Genomic DNA, 14,912 nt, shown 5'->3' with positions numbered 1-14,912 from the left:
TTGAAGTAACTGAGAATGATTCAGGCCTCATTACAGAGATATAATCTACATTCATACATTTATGTTAGTGATTCAAATCTATTGGGACAGATTGAATTCCGTTAAATAGTGCATCTTTCCTGTGGAACTTTTCTCAGGCTTTCTCAGGCTAACCTAAGAGGTGACCTAACAATGCAAAGTAGTGGGGTATTTAGGGATTCAACTGTGCTATAAAAGAAAGGCTATACAGAAAGTAGAAAAAGGAATGAGATATAATCTAAAAAGCTATGTCAGCTTTTCATTTGGGCTCTGTTTTGTAAATGCCCTCCCTGTCATCACACAGTATAGAAAAGGACTCTATCTGTTGTAGTGGTTTTAAGTACTGCACTAAGTATTGCACCTGCCAGAACCAGATTTAATATGAAACTTCTAAAGTTGCAATTTTTATTTTTCATTCATGCAACCAAGCAGAAGTTACAAATAAGTCTAAGTAGAATTTCTCACGTGAGCAGAAAATTCAGATGTGAGGCTTTAAATAATATTTTAAGTAAAGCCTTTTTAGCTTCCTGTGATATTTTCTCTTCCCAGTGCAGAGAAACTCTAAAAGAAATTGTTGCATTTTGTAACATTTGTTAGCACAAAGCGCTATAATCAGATAGTTTCATCACACGTACAATTTAAAAGACATGTATTTTTAATTACTTGGCATTTTAAATTTTTTGAATCAGCTGAACTTTTGGCTGAAACACAAATCCCTCAGAAACCCTATACCGTATCTTTCAGACATTGTGGGTAACCCAGGTATAAAACTATGAGCTAGAAAATTGAAATTAACATTGTGGCCACATTAAAGTTGTCAGCCATTCATTACAGAATAGACTTTTTCTTTTTCTTTTCTCTTTAAGATTAGTAACTGCAAAAATAAATCTTAAATCAAATTAAGCCTGAGAATTTTCTGAAGCCTTTACCACAGTGAAAATATGAAGAATAAATATTCTGAAGTAACATAAACAACATCATAAAACATATTGATTCCAGCATTAAATGGTTCCATTTTTAAGGTTGTTTAAATGTCACCCGCAGAATCTAAGCACATAAATTTAAGAGCTGACTCTTTTGCAACTGAGTAAACACCAAAATTGGAGAAAATCATTTCTAATTTTCTACTGTGAAGTTAACAATATACTAAAGAGCCCAGCCTAATGAATCAATCTAATTTTATAACTATTTGTCTTTTATGTATTTTCTGCTGTTCAACGTAAGATTGATTCCAAATGAACAATATAATGGCAGAGGCTGTTTTTCCCATTGCATTCTATTGATCCGCATTATTTCCCTTTGACTATGCCTGTTTCAGACAAGTTCCATGCTTATGCACAGGATAACCCATTTTGTTTCCACATGTCAGTTTCCCTCTGTAATCGAGTCTCTTACTTAATAATGTTTCGTTATCTTGCATTTTATACGGATTATGTTGCATTGGGGAATGCTGATGTACAGTTTAATGTCTTGTGCACCGACTGTCCTTAAGCACGAGCAGGGGCACTCCCTGGCCCCTTATTAAGGTATAACAACTTAGGCAACCCTGTGTGATGTACTGTTAATTGTTGGCTTAAAAAAAACCCACAGAAAACCATTCAGACAGATTTTATGAGGAAAATTTTGCAATCCCCATAAAAGCCCCTTTTTGCTTTGAAGTCCGATGCGTGATTCAGTCAATGACTCATGTTAATAATTAGAAATCATAGGTCATTTAGATCCCCGATTTCATTTGAGACCAGGAGGGTGAGGGGAGATAAATCTTGAGAGGCTTAAAAGGAAGAGCAGGCTAAAGTGTGAACTTCTTATTTCAGCGACGGAAGCGAGAAATCAATGATACATTAAAGGGGGGGCGAGACCTCCATGGAAGCTGGCAGAGGGGAAGGAAAGGGAGCTAATTATGTGTCTTCCCTTTTACTCTCCTTGACCAACATATAATCTTACTTTTCAGGGCTTGTCTTCACTATATTCTTCTAACCAGTCTCGCCCCCGATTCCTTCTCTAGCCCAGGAACGGGGGTGGGGGAAGTCAGCACAGCAACAAGCTCCAGGTGGTTCTCTCAAGCACTTCACTGCCAAAAAAAATCAAATCAAATCCTGCGCTAGAAAACAAGCATTTAAAAAAAAAAAGAAGAAGGAAGGAAAGAAGGGGGGTTCCCTAGAGGGGATTGGTTCAGCCTGGAAGACAGGGGAATTAGTAAAGCATGAGTCTCCAAGCCATGCTGGTGGCCAGCACTCGGAGGAGAAGAACGCTTTAGGAGCAATTAGCAACGAGCGGGAGGCTGCTTGCCGCTGCTTCTGCCGCAGACTGGGAGGAAGTTCCGTCCGGAGGCTCCCTCCACAGCAGGCATTTGCTCACTCCAGCTGCAAAAGGGTTTCAGATGTCCCACCGCTGCCTGACCCCCTGCAAATAAGGGTTGACCACCAGAGGCACATCCCACCTCTTGCTTGTAATCACTGACATACACTGAGGCTACAGCTTCCAACCTGTTTACAACCAGACGGGGGAGAGAAGTTGGGATTTCTCTCTCTCTCTCTCTCTCTCTCTCTCTGGAATTTTTTTTTTTTTTTTTTGGTACTTTCTGGAGGATTCAAAGCAAAACAAAGAAACTGCCTCCTCTGGGCTGTCAGTGAGAGGGGACGAGTTGTACAACTGGCTTGCGCTTTGCCAAGGAAAGGGGGTGGGGAAATCAGAAGAAGGTGCAAAAGCCATCAAGTGTGTGTGGGGGGGAGGAGGGGAGGGTGTGTGGGCTTGGGGCAAGAAACCCCCTGCAGTACCCCCCTTGGGTTCGAGTCGTTATTTATTGTTGCTATCGTTGTTCACTCTGCTGTCATCTATTTTTCAGACCTTTCTGCATCTAAGATGGTAAAGAAAGGAGGGAGGAAGAGAACGAAATAACCACGGGGAAGCCTCAGACCAGGTTGGGGAGGGGGGGTGAGAGTAAAAGGAGAGAGGATTAACCACCATCACCACCACCACCACCACACACACACCCCACCAACTTTCTTCCGTGAGGGAGGACTCGGAGGATTAAAAAGGCAGCAACTTCTGAGGCGATTTGTCCCGAGTTATGGATGTTGGTGCACTCACTTCAGGCCAGATCACAGCTCAGGGGGCTCTAACCAGAAGCAGCAGCCACCAGCTCTCCACTTGCCTTTTACCAGCTTTTACCCTTCCAGTATGTTTCTTCTGATGAGACATTTTCCAGCGCCCAGCGTTTCAGTACAATGTGCAAATGGATACTGACAAATGGTGCCTCCGCCTTTTCCCACCTGCCTTGCTGCAGCGGCGGCTGCCTCTTCCTGCTGCTCTTCTTGGTGTCTTCTGGGTCTGTCATCTGCCAGGACATGCGGTCCCCAGAGGCCACCAACGCGTCTTCTTCATCCTCCTCCTCCTCCTCCTCTTCATCCTTCTCCTCGCCTGCCAGTGCGGGGAGGCACGTGCGGAGCTACAATCACCTCCAGGGAGATGTGCGCTGGAGGAAGCTCTACTCTTACAACAAGTACTTTCTCAAGATTGAGAAGAACGGCAAGGTCAGCGGGACCAAGAAGGAGAACTGCCCGTACAGTAAGTACTGCCTCCCCGCACCCCCTAAAACCTGAGCGCCCAGAGGGAGCCCAATCCATGTCACACCCCTCGCTCCCCTGAAAAGCCCTACACAACCAGGACAGTCACCCCACTACCGGTGCATCTCGTTTGCTCACATGCCCCCCCCCCCCCCCCCCCGCCATCCAAACTTTTAGTTCTCAAGAGCACTTGCTTGGGAAGGTGACAGAGAGAGAGAGAGGTAGGGGGGTGTCTCTTTGGACTCTGCTCGCTGCATCCTTCTCCTATCTGCACATCTCATCTCTCTCCAGAAATTTGTTTTGCAAATGGTTTGAGTGAACACAATTGGTTTCCTGGGCTGGCAGAAAAGCAAATTAGAAAGATTTGTAAAGGGGGGTGGGGGTGGAGAGAGGGTATTTTCTACTGAGTCTGAAAACAATTATCCCCTGTCATTAGAATGGTTTGATGTGAACTCTGGTTTAAAACAATACATTGATTCCCCACCTCCCGTTAAGCCCCACAAGATTTATCTACTTCTCTCTCGCCCCCCGCCCCCGCCCCCAATCCTTCCACTCCCCATCCCGTGAAAAGTGTTTTTCTGGTTTTGATTTCTGTCCCTGCATGTTGCTGCGTTTTGGGTGATTGCAGCCCATGAAGTTAACTTTTAAGGCACCAGCGCTGCTATTTGTCTTTGCCCTGCCTTCTCTCTGGTAACATGATGCTCCTGTCTGCGTGGTCAATAGCATATGTGCTGCTTTGCGGTGTCCTGTTGTCCTCTTTTCTTCGGAAAGCTCTCAGATTGCAGCACTGCTGTACTTCCACTGCATCGTAAACATCTGGGGCTGTACTCATGCGGACCTCACACACATTTCATTGTCATCGCGTTTTAAAGAAGAAATATTTTCAAAGTAAAAGTCACCAGGCTGCTCCGATGGCTGTAGTTTACCCCGCAGAGTGAACGTTTCGCTCCATACTAATTAGGCTTCTAGTAATATGGTGTCTCTGGTCATATATTTTTGGGAGTCAGTCTTGAGAAATGTAATTTTTGTGCAGGCAAGAAAATGAATAGTCTCAAGCGTGTGGGGGGAACTGTAGGAAATCACAATACATCGTAGTGTACTTTTAAATGCAGACATCCCTGTGTTGAAAAGGTAGCCCCTGCTATACCAATGTTTGAGACAGCTACTTTATCTGATCTTATGGGTGAAGAGCAGCTGGTTGGTCTTAGGTTGTTTTTGTAAATCCAGATATACCTAGGGATATATGCCCTGCTAAACTAAAAAATAAATGAGAGCTGCTTGAAACAGTAAGTAAAGTACAGAGTGTGGTTTGGCAGGATGCCATGTTATATATTAAAAAAAGATTACAATTAATTCTCCGGTACTTGCATTCTTTCTTTACACCTCCATAATAAGCATTTTTTTTTCATTTGAGTTCTTGTGTCATTGCTTCCACTTGCTACAACTAGCAACTTATTTTTATATTTTATATTATCACAGGTGTTAATTCTGCAGTGTTAAGCCTATGTTTGTAATGCTTTAGGTGTCAAAGCAGATTGGCTTTACCATGTAGTCTTTTAATTTTCATAGAAAATAGTTTTATGAGATACAATCATATGCTGAAGACTTCATTTCAATGGGTTAGCCTGTACTTAGCTGTTACCTTTATTGTACCATGTTTCTTAATAGAGCAGAGTACTGCACTTCTCATAAATGTGTTTCTAAATGTGTATTCCTCTATTTGTAAAGTAAATAGATTTTGTGTGAGCATATTGCTTCAGGAAGGGAATGGGAAGTACTAAGGGCCTGATTCTGTAGACATTTATGCAGGCAAGTAACTTTACTCTGGTGAGTAGTCCTATTTTAATCAGTACAACTATTCATTTGGATAAAGTTACCTACATGTGTAAGTGCCTACAGGATGGGTCCCTATCTGAGGAAAGAGAATAAAGGGAAACACAAACATACACATGATCAGAGCTCCAATCCTACAGTCCTTAAGTAGGAGCAACTCCCCTTAATCCATCTGGCATTATGCTTAGGTCTTTTTGTTTTTCACCCAACACATAATTAAAATTAGAAAGCAGTTAATATTCTTGCTGACATTTCATAGCTATTTTCAGATTTGCAGAATGTTTGTCCGCAGTGCCAAAAATTAAATAAAACATGGATTTGTTTACCTGTTTTTCCCCCCATGCACATAAGAACTTCAGAACGGCCATACTGGGTCAGACCAATGGTCCATGTAGCTCAGTATCCTGTCTTCCTACAGTGGCCAATGCCAGGTGCTTTAGAGGGAATGAACAAAACAGGTAATCATCAGGTGATGTAAGTCAAGCATTAATTCAGAACTACAAAATAATTCTAGCTTGTTGTCAGCAAAGTTTACATAAAGTAAATGAAGGGCACAGTTTCTTCAAAATGAAAAATTGAGAGTGCTTAAATGAAGTCAGTTATTTAAAGCAGAGTATTGGAATACCTTTAAAAAGCAAACCCATCTGGATATATAATATTTTAGTAAGTATTTAAGTTTTTGCTGTCAGATCAAAAAGAGTCAAACATCTACACTATTCTTTAACTACATATCAATGCAAATTAACATGTCTTCATGAAAGCGCACAACTGTGTTAAATGATCCCCACCTATGTTGCCTTGTATTTCAAGAACATCCATATCAAAATGTTGTAAGTGAAAAGCATAGGTTCTGTGAATCATAATTTAACATGTGGCTATGTAATCAGAACACCACCATAATCTCCAGATGGACTGAGTCAGTGGAAGTATTTCATATCATCATTAAGATATTGTCTAAATGTGTAATTACACGTGAATAAACTCCTGCCATACCTAAGGGGTAAGTCATCTAACGAGCCCATCAAATTGTAGCCTGTTAAATATTAGGGTGTTTAACCTCTGAAATAAGTTCCTCATCCAAAATCACATTTCCCTAAACAAATAATGATTGCTATTGACACACAGGGCTTTATTTTTTAAATATGTTAATCTGGGGAGTAATTTCTTTCACTCAGATGATAATGTTTAAAATCCAGTTATACTACACAAAATGCTATCTATGGGGCTGCAAGCTTCTGATATGCTGTGTAATTAGACAACAGTTTTAATGGCAGCTTGCCAGTGAAATGCTATGAAGTAAAAGAAGCAGTCGGAGAAAGTCAAGATAAACCTTCAGAAAGTACAATTCAGTTTCCAGTTCCTAAAATGGCTCAAGAAGCATTCATAGCTTTGCTCTATAAATATTATATAGTATGCACTAAATAAAGGTTTACTTTGGCAGATGTTTTCCAACTTGATTACACCAGAACTGTTACCTCAGCCTTTACATACCTCCAGGATAACGGGAACGGGTGAATTATGACTATTCTGTAAGAAGTCTGGGGGAGCTTTCATAATTTATCATAGCTGGAGTATATCCGTCACTAGATATAAATAGGAGAGTTTAGGTTTTGTTTTATTATTCTTTACATCTAGAGCTTTGCCCTTGAAACTCTACCACTCAGCACTAGTTCTTACCTCAGTGTTGCAGCTGCAAGGTCCTCTTGCTACAGCTCCTGATAAGTCCATTTCTAGAAGTGAATAAAACAGCTGTAGTGCTCTCCAGTGACTGTGAGCATGTGTGAAACAAAAGCCTTGAGTAATTACAAAAGTATTGCCTATAACTTGACATCTGAGATGGCTAAGAAGAGTTTTGAGCTTTTAGCATATGTAAAGATAGAGGCATTCCTGTGTGTAGACATGTGGCCCAGTTGCACCTTACTGGAATTAGTGGGATTGCGCAGGTGTAATGGAGAGTGAATTTTGGCCTATATAATTTATGATGAGTTGGCTAAGGTAAATATACATTAAATTTTTTTAGTATTACACTATCAAAAACAATAAAAAATTGACGACAGAGGGAACTGCCTGAAGGCCTTGAAGATATGAATGTTAACTGGGATAGCAGTAACAAGGGCAGAGGGTAAAATATGAACTGTGTAGTTATTAAGTTCTGCAACCAGAATAGGGATTGCAGAATTGGAGCGATTATTTATTTATGTATGTATTTATTTATTGAATGAAATCTATGGGCCTGATCCAAAGCTCACTGAAATCAATGGAAGGTTTCCCATTCACTCCCATGGGCTTTCACTTGCAGTAAGGCTCTATGTGCACAGTGCTGTACAAAACATACTGTCGGAGGTGGTACAGCCACTACCACAGAGAGCTTACACTCAAATTAGGCTGACGCCATAGGGGTAGATTCTGAGCTAGCGTAAACTGATGCAGCTATATTTAAATCAATGGAATCACACTGATTTACAGCAGATGAGATTTTATCTTCTAGTATACCTACTTATTGACTTCAGTGGGCCCTTGTAGTCTTTGCACTGACTTCAGTGAACTTTGGATCAGATATATAATGCACAAAGAAAATCTACATCAATGTCACCTATGTTAACAGTGGCACATTAGATTAAGGATACATGACTATTTAAGAAAAATCTACTAATTTCATTGTCTCTTGTAATTGTTTACAGCCTTCAGCCAATGTTTAACTGTTCCCAGGTGTAATAAAACCATTTAATTTGATTGTAAATAACAGTGAGATAGCTGCAACTTTAAATAGAAGACTAGAACATTGAGCAAACAGTGCTGTCTTGATACTTGATATTATTAAAACAGACTGTATGAGATCACTTTAACGCTTTCAGAGTTGGTTAAGTATATTAAACAATATTTTTTTTTAAATGAAAGACTGCTTTCCAGGCTCATGTATTTCCCTTGTGTCACTTTTTACAAAGAGTTACTACTTGTTGTTGACAGTTCAAAATTTTTTAAAAAATATTGACCTCAGGAAATCATATACTGCCTCCTAATAAATAGTTTTGTTTCCCGGGAAGGAAATCTATACATTTTTATTACTTAACTGGTAACTCATTTAAGTCTAGGTTGTTCCTGGAGTTCAGTTACATAATTTATAACCATCAGCATACAAGCACAGACACTTGGGATTTATGTATATGGAAGGAATTGTATTATTTAATGTCTACATGACACTCCTGTTACCTTGACTGCATTCCCACCATGTGGACCCTCCACACTGATAGTGTAGCGTCATCATAAATTTCTTAAAATTTACAGTTGTAAGAAGTCTTTTTTTTCTTTTTGTCTTAATAAATCTGATTTATAGCCACTTGCAAAAGAAGACTAAGACAGCATTAGGTGGGGATCACCCTGAGAACCTACGAAGAATATGAGACCAAGGACAAGTAAGCTTACATATCCCACACTATTTCAACAAGATGATTCTGTAGTCTTGAGTTGGTAAGGACCGTAGAATGTGGCTCAAGGCAGTATGAAACTTCTCAAGCATGTTCCACTATAGTGTAAGAATCTCTATCTTGAAAGAAGGCATTTTAAATGTTTTCAGATGCCCTTCTTGAGTCTCCAATTTTGTGTGCCAATCCAGCTCCCAATAAAGTCAGTGGGAGTTTTGCCAGTGATTTCACTGGGAGTTGGATCAGGTCCTGTAGGAATAAAGTTTTCACTCATCTACAGAGCCTTACATTTTGAAAGAGAGCTTATATTTGCAAACAATGACTTTCCACCCTTTGTGTCTTCTCAAGATAAGCTATTGGTTGTTTCCAATTATTTTTATCACATTGAAGATTCGTGAATGTTAAACACAAACAGGATAGAACCTCCTTCACGTGAGTGCTAATGGGAAAAAAAATCCTTTCTGAACCACAATATTGTGTTTTTCCTCAAAAGTTTTCCAGCTGAGGAGGTGGAAACGATGCCAACAAAGTCAGTATAGAGATTAAGCAGCCACTATGGGAGTAGTTCTAGAGTCTATCCATTTTTTTCCGAAGCTAGACTCAGAGTCTTTAATTACTCAAAAAAATGTACTGAATTAAAATTACAGTTTACACACAAATCTAATGTCATGAATATTCTGTGCAGTTGCAGCAAGAAGTGGAGGGTTAAAGTGTGTTGTTCCAGGGTATTTTTTTAAATCTTATTTCTAAAGACTTTTATGACCTCGTTTGCCTTTAAAATAGTACAAGTGTTCCTTATAGTTATACAATTCCAAAATTTGTCAATATTAATAGCAGATATTATCTTGTTGGAATTAAATGAAAAATTGGCATCACTCACCCCAGGATATGAAAAACAATTTCTTTGATGTGTAATGGACGGAGGATTTACAAATGGACTCTGTACCAATATACTTTAATTTCTATGTTGGCATATGCACTATTATTACTAGTCAGACTATGCACGGCTAACAAAGAGATTATCCTTCTCTTACCCCAAAGATATATTTAGTGCAAAAGGCTCTCCAATATTTTAATGTCTAAGGCTTCTTATTATTCAGATGCTTGAATAAATGGTATTTATTACTTGGTTCTGTGGACTGGGAAAATGATTTTCTCACAGTACTAGTTGCCTTTGTTGCTAGTGCCAACTTACTGTAATGAGCAAAGATGCTTTACAATATAGAATAAAGAAGAAATCAGACAGAAAACATGCCATCCAAAGCTTTAAGAAGAAATCAACCTGTTTCCTGGAAAGCCATCTCTGTCTATAAACACCAAAATCTTAAAGGAAAAAAGTGTGTACACTTTCATCATTGAATGGATTATTAAAACTGAATTAATTCTTTGAGGGGGTACAGTTTTACACAAATGTGAGTTTCAATTAATTTAAATGTGAGCCAGGTCACATGCAAAACAATAGCTTTAAAGGCACTCTTTTTGCTTTTAAATCAGGTCACTTTTGTTCTTTCTTTGAACATTCTGTTCTAATTGGAACCATAAATCAAAGAAAACACTTAAAGTATATTCCCATGTAAGGTGGAGAACTGGACAATGCCTTTTTACTGCTACTAACACGTGCATCCAATTATTGCTTGATAGATTCATAGTGTAAGTAGTAAAGCATTACCTTATTTTATAGTTAGGCTAATAATTCTTTAGCCTATCTCCTTCCATGTTTAGCTCTAAATAATCTGTCAATATTGTATATCTTCTGTGATTAAAGAGGAATTTTCACACACGGGGCAAGCTTCAAAAATTAAAACATGCTGAAACAAAAAGCTGTTTAATTTCTTTCTCGCTTTCCACATGGTGTTTCTCTTGATGCTTGTACAGTAGATGCTTGTTTGCAGCAACAATTTGGGAGAACAACTGCTGCTTACCAGCAACATTTCCTCTGGGAACATTTTTCCCTAACATGAAGTGTCCACTCAGTAACATAGCCACCGCACAAGAGCAACATTTGTGAGATTGTATCTTTTTTTGTGTGGCAAAAACGGACAAAATGCCAAGAAGTCTCTCACTGAAAGAAAAAGTACAGATTATCCAAGACTGTCCAACTCCAGGGGCTACTCAAAAACAAGTTGCAATCAAATGGGAATTGCACAGGTTGGTTGCATGCAGAATACTGAAGCAGAAGGATAACTTTTGGCTAAATATGAAGACGGACAGTCGAATAACTGCCATAAGAGTGGGCATGAAGGAAAAGCTCCTAATGTCAACCAGGTTCTCTTTATATGGTTCAAGGAGAAGAGGGCACAGGGAGCACTGCTTACTGGACCCACAATCAAGGAAAAAGCCCTTCAGCTTGCTGCTTCACTTGGATTAAAAAACTTTAAGGCAAGTGACGGTTGGTTTGCCAGATGGAAGAAACGCTTCAATATCACTTTCAAAGAAGAGCACGGCAAAAAACAGTGGGTGGATAAACCAGCGGCTTAGCAGTGACAGTATGAAAAACTTCCTCACATTCCTGAAAAGTTTTCCCCGCTGACATCTACAGTGCTGATGAAACAGGACTTTATCTGAAAGGCTCTATGACAGAGGACATGTAGAAAAAAAAATAAAAAGCAAGAAGGAGGGAAAGCTTCAAAGGACAGGGTAACTGGATGGGAATGACAAACGCCTGCTGTTCATGACTGGGAAGGTAAAATTACCTAGATGCTTTCCAAAGGATTTCAGGAAACTTCCCCTCAGTTATGTCAGTTCAGCGACTGGTTGGGATACAGGTGAAATTTTCATCAGCTGGCTAAAAAAGTGGGATCGTCAGCTTCGCTCTCAGAACCCTAAGAGATGCCTCTTCCTGGATAACTGCTTTGCACATCCCAAGGAGTGGTTCTCACAAACATTCAGCTTGAAATCTTACCTCCCTAACATTACATCTTTGATGCAACCTCTGGATCAAGATGTGATTAAGAACATGAGGGGAATGATCAAAAAGAAAAGGAGTACTAGTGAAACCTTAGAGACTAACTCAAACCGGATTATTGTTGCTCTTGATGTGGACCCTAACATAGATGTTCAGACAATCTTGAAAATTGTAAATTTGCTAGAGTCCATTCATCTTGTTGCTGAGGCATGGCAAGATGTAAAGCTGACAACAATTTCCGACTGTTTCAGGAAAGGTAAATACGTTGTGCTAGCAGAAGGTGTGCTAGACGAGGATATTGAAGAGTTTGACGACCCCCTGAACCAGGACTGGCTCTAGGCAAGAGCAAAGCAAGCACATGCTTGGGGCAGCACAGTTCCAGGGGAGGCATTCTGGCCATCCTTTTTTGCTTGGGCAGTTGCGCACTCGGAGCTTGGGGCGGCCAAAAATCTAGAGCCGGCCCTGCCCTGAACAATGTTCCACTTCCGGGTCAACATGGAGAAAGAGGACTAGATGAGGATTTGCTCATGTTTGGAGAGCTAATCAATGAAGAATTACTGAGCGCTGCTGCAAGGCCAGAGAAATAAGCTTGTGTTGAGGAAACATTTTGTAAACTAAGAGATAATCAAGAGAGTGAGATTGTCAGAGGTGGACCTTCATCAGAATCAAATTCCAAGCTGTTGGAGTCTTTGAACACACTTAGGAACTTTTCACAGCTAGAAGGATTTGGTGACAGGGTCTACAGGTCTCTTTGGGACACTGAATCCCATCTTCAAAACAAAAATGTGACTGAGAAGAAGCTGAGCAAATTAACTGAGTTCTGTCCCCAGAAATGAGTGAGTTTATCCATTCTTAATTTACAATTTGATACTCCCTGTATCAATAGAATACACTTTTTGATGTGGAATAGTACTTTCATTTAGGTTATTACAGTATTACTACTTATTTGCGTAGCAGACACCCTCATCCAGGGTGACTTATAGTGCATACAAAGTATTACAGATAAGTGCGAGTACAAAAAATGTTTACAAGTAAGAGCAAGAGGTTGTGTGTGTTGTCGTGGTTGATGTTTGACCTTAAAACATAACTTATAAAAGTATCAAGTTTTATTTTTAATTCCATTAACTTCTTGATTCAATATGGTAGTAGGCTACAAATGCAGAATATGTGTAAAAAGGACAGTACATATATTAATGTAATACTGCAGCAATAATAATAAACATAATCACATTGTTGCCATTATAGATTGTTAGCATGTACTGTAGCTGTTTTACGTATCAAAAAAAGCAGACTGCCTTTGGTCAGACGACACTCCCCATAACAGCAACAGCCTCTTCAGAGCAATATAGGAAAAGAGCACAGATATGTTGCTACTTACGAGTATCTACCTTAATGAGTGATTTTTCTCTTTTGCCTTCATTTAGCAATGTCGAAAATCTACCATTGGGTAAAATCCTACTGAAGGGACTGGAGATGTTCTTAGTTTAAGTGCATAGGTGCTGAGTGTGCTGCCGCATTCCCTAGCTTGAAGTGGTTTCCATTATATACAGTTTGGTTCAATGGCTCTCCGCACCCCCATTATACAAACTGTTCCAGCACCGCTGTTGAAACGTATTGTTCCCTACTCATCACCACACTGAGGGCTCAGAGGGATATTGCCATGGAATGATCAAACAGTCTCAAGAAGACAGTGTAGAACCTGGGGAAAGGTAATATTTTTGTAGCCCCCCCCACCCCCTCCCCTCACACACAAACACAAACTTTGCAGCTGCAAACTCTGTATGTGTGGAGGGCGACGGACGTATAGCCAGCGCAGGGCATGGAATGTGCATTCACGAGGCAGGTTTGTTGCAGATAAGGCATGTCACTTTTTTAACTGCACAAATACTCAGCTCAGTCTGAGTCTCCTAAGGCTTCTGGAAACATCTAGTGCATAGTGGACATGCTCAAAGGATTAACACAGGTATTGGTATAGTCAGTTTCATACTAACTGAATTGAGCTAAATCATTATAAATCAGGTGTAAACCAATGTAAGTGTGTCCACATTGGGGTTTGGACAGGTTTAATTACATTGATGTAAAAAATGATTTTAGTTAAACTGGTGCAATTTTTGGGTGTAGACAAGACTAAGGTTTTGAGAAGGAGTCTGGAAACATTTTGATATACACTCAAAATGATCTGAGGCTCAACGCAGGAGTTAGTGGAACACCGACAGACCCCAGTCAGCGTTGGCTGGGATCAAACTTGGGACCTCTGGAACTTAATGCATGAGCCTCTACTGCATGAGCTAGAAGATTACTGTTGCTTAGCCCAGGCTGTAGCAGACTCATCCATCTCTAGCTGGTTTAGGTGCCACTAGAGGGGGACAGAGTGGCACACCAAGCAGGTGTGGATTACATTAGCATAGTCACTCAGATTCTTCTAACATAACTGTCTTTATAAATTAAAAGTATGCGAGCTACTGTGCTAATTAGACACAACCCTCACCCTGAATGTGTGAAGTCACAAACCCACAAAAGACGCGTACAATTTCTTAGAGTAATGTGGCTGAAATTGTTTCACTGCAGCTTTTGTACATGCCACCCAGTGGTAACCAGTATTTATGTAGTCTCTGGTCCTTCCACACACAATGGGGAATTAGATTGTTCCCCTCCCCCAGAATCTGTGACAATAGGCACTATTGCCATATCCTCCTATCTGTAGCTGATGTCACAACTTCAGTATTCTGAGTCCTGGTGAGATGAAATACACTGAAAGAGAACACCTTGGTTTAAACACACTGCCCTAGAAGTTCATCAGCTACATAGAGCATTCACAATAAAAAATCTTTGCTAGAAGAGTTAAGGGGTTGAATTTTTTTCAGTGCAATGTAGCCAGCACTCCAAAGATATTAAACTTTCTTTACAACAATCTACTCATTTTTAGAAAAATGAACAAACTTGGAAATACTGTGTGAAAATGAAGAGTAAAGCCTGTTCCCCACTGCCATGGAACCCGTATCACTCACGATCAACCCATACACACAACTTTAACACTGTCCCATTGTTTTTGTCTGTAATGGAAATATTCTGTATGCTGTTGCGATTGTGTATTGTTTATTAAAGTGTAGTAAAGTTTTCAAAAGAAGCGCAGTCCTTCAGTACACTTATGTGTTATGTCAGAGTTCT

General features: G+C 39.9%; 1 protein-coding gene across 1 annotated transcript in view; it reads left to right on the top strand.

The window, feature by feature from the left end:
- Positions 1–3,155: 3,155 nt before the first annotated feature.
- FGF10 (fibroblast growth factor 10) overlaps positions 3,156–14,912 on the top strand; it is an 80,244-nt gene continuing 68,487 nt past the window's right edge. Inside the window, exon 1 of the mRNA XM_077816265.1 lies at positions 3,156–3,585. Coding sequence (XP_077672391.1) covers positions 3,246–3,585 — 340 coding nt within the window. The 5' untranslated portion in view covers positions 3,156–3,245. The remainder of the gene's footprint in view (positions 3,586–14,912) is intronic.

The sequence above is a fragment of the Eretmochelys imbricata genome, chromosome 5 (assembly GCF_965152235.1).
Source record: "Eretmochelys imbricata isolate rEreImb1 chromosome 5, rEreImb1.hap1, whole genome shotgun sequence".
Taxonomy (NCBI): domain Eukaryota; kingdom Metazoa; phylum Chordata; order Testudines; family Cheloniidae; genus Eretmochelys; species Eretmochelys imbricata.
Note: the sequence above shows the minus strand (reverse complement) of the source record. Positions and strands in the feature narration are given on the sequence as shown.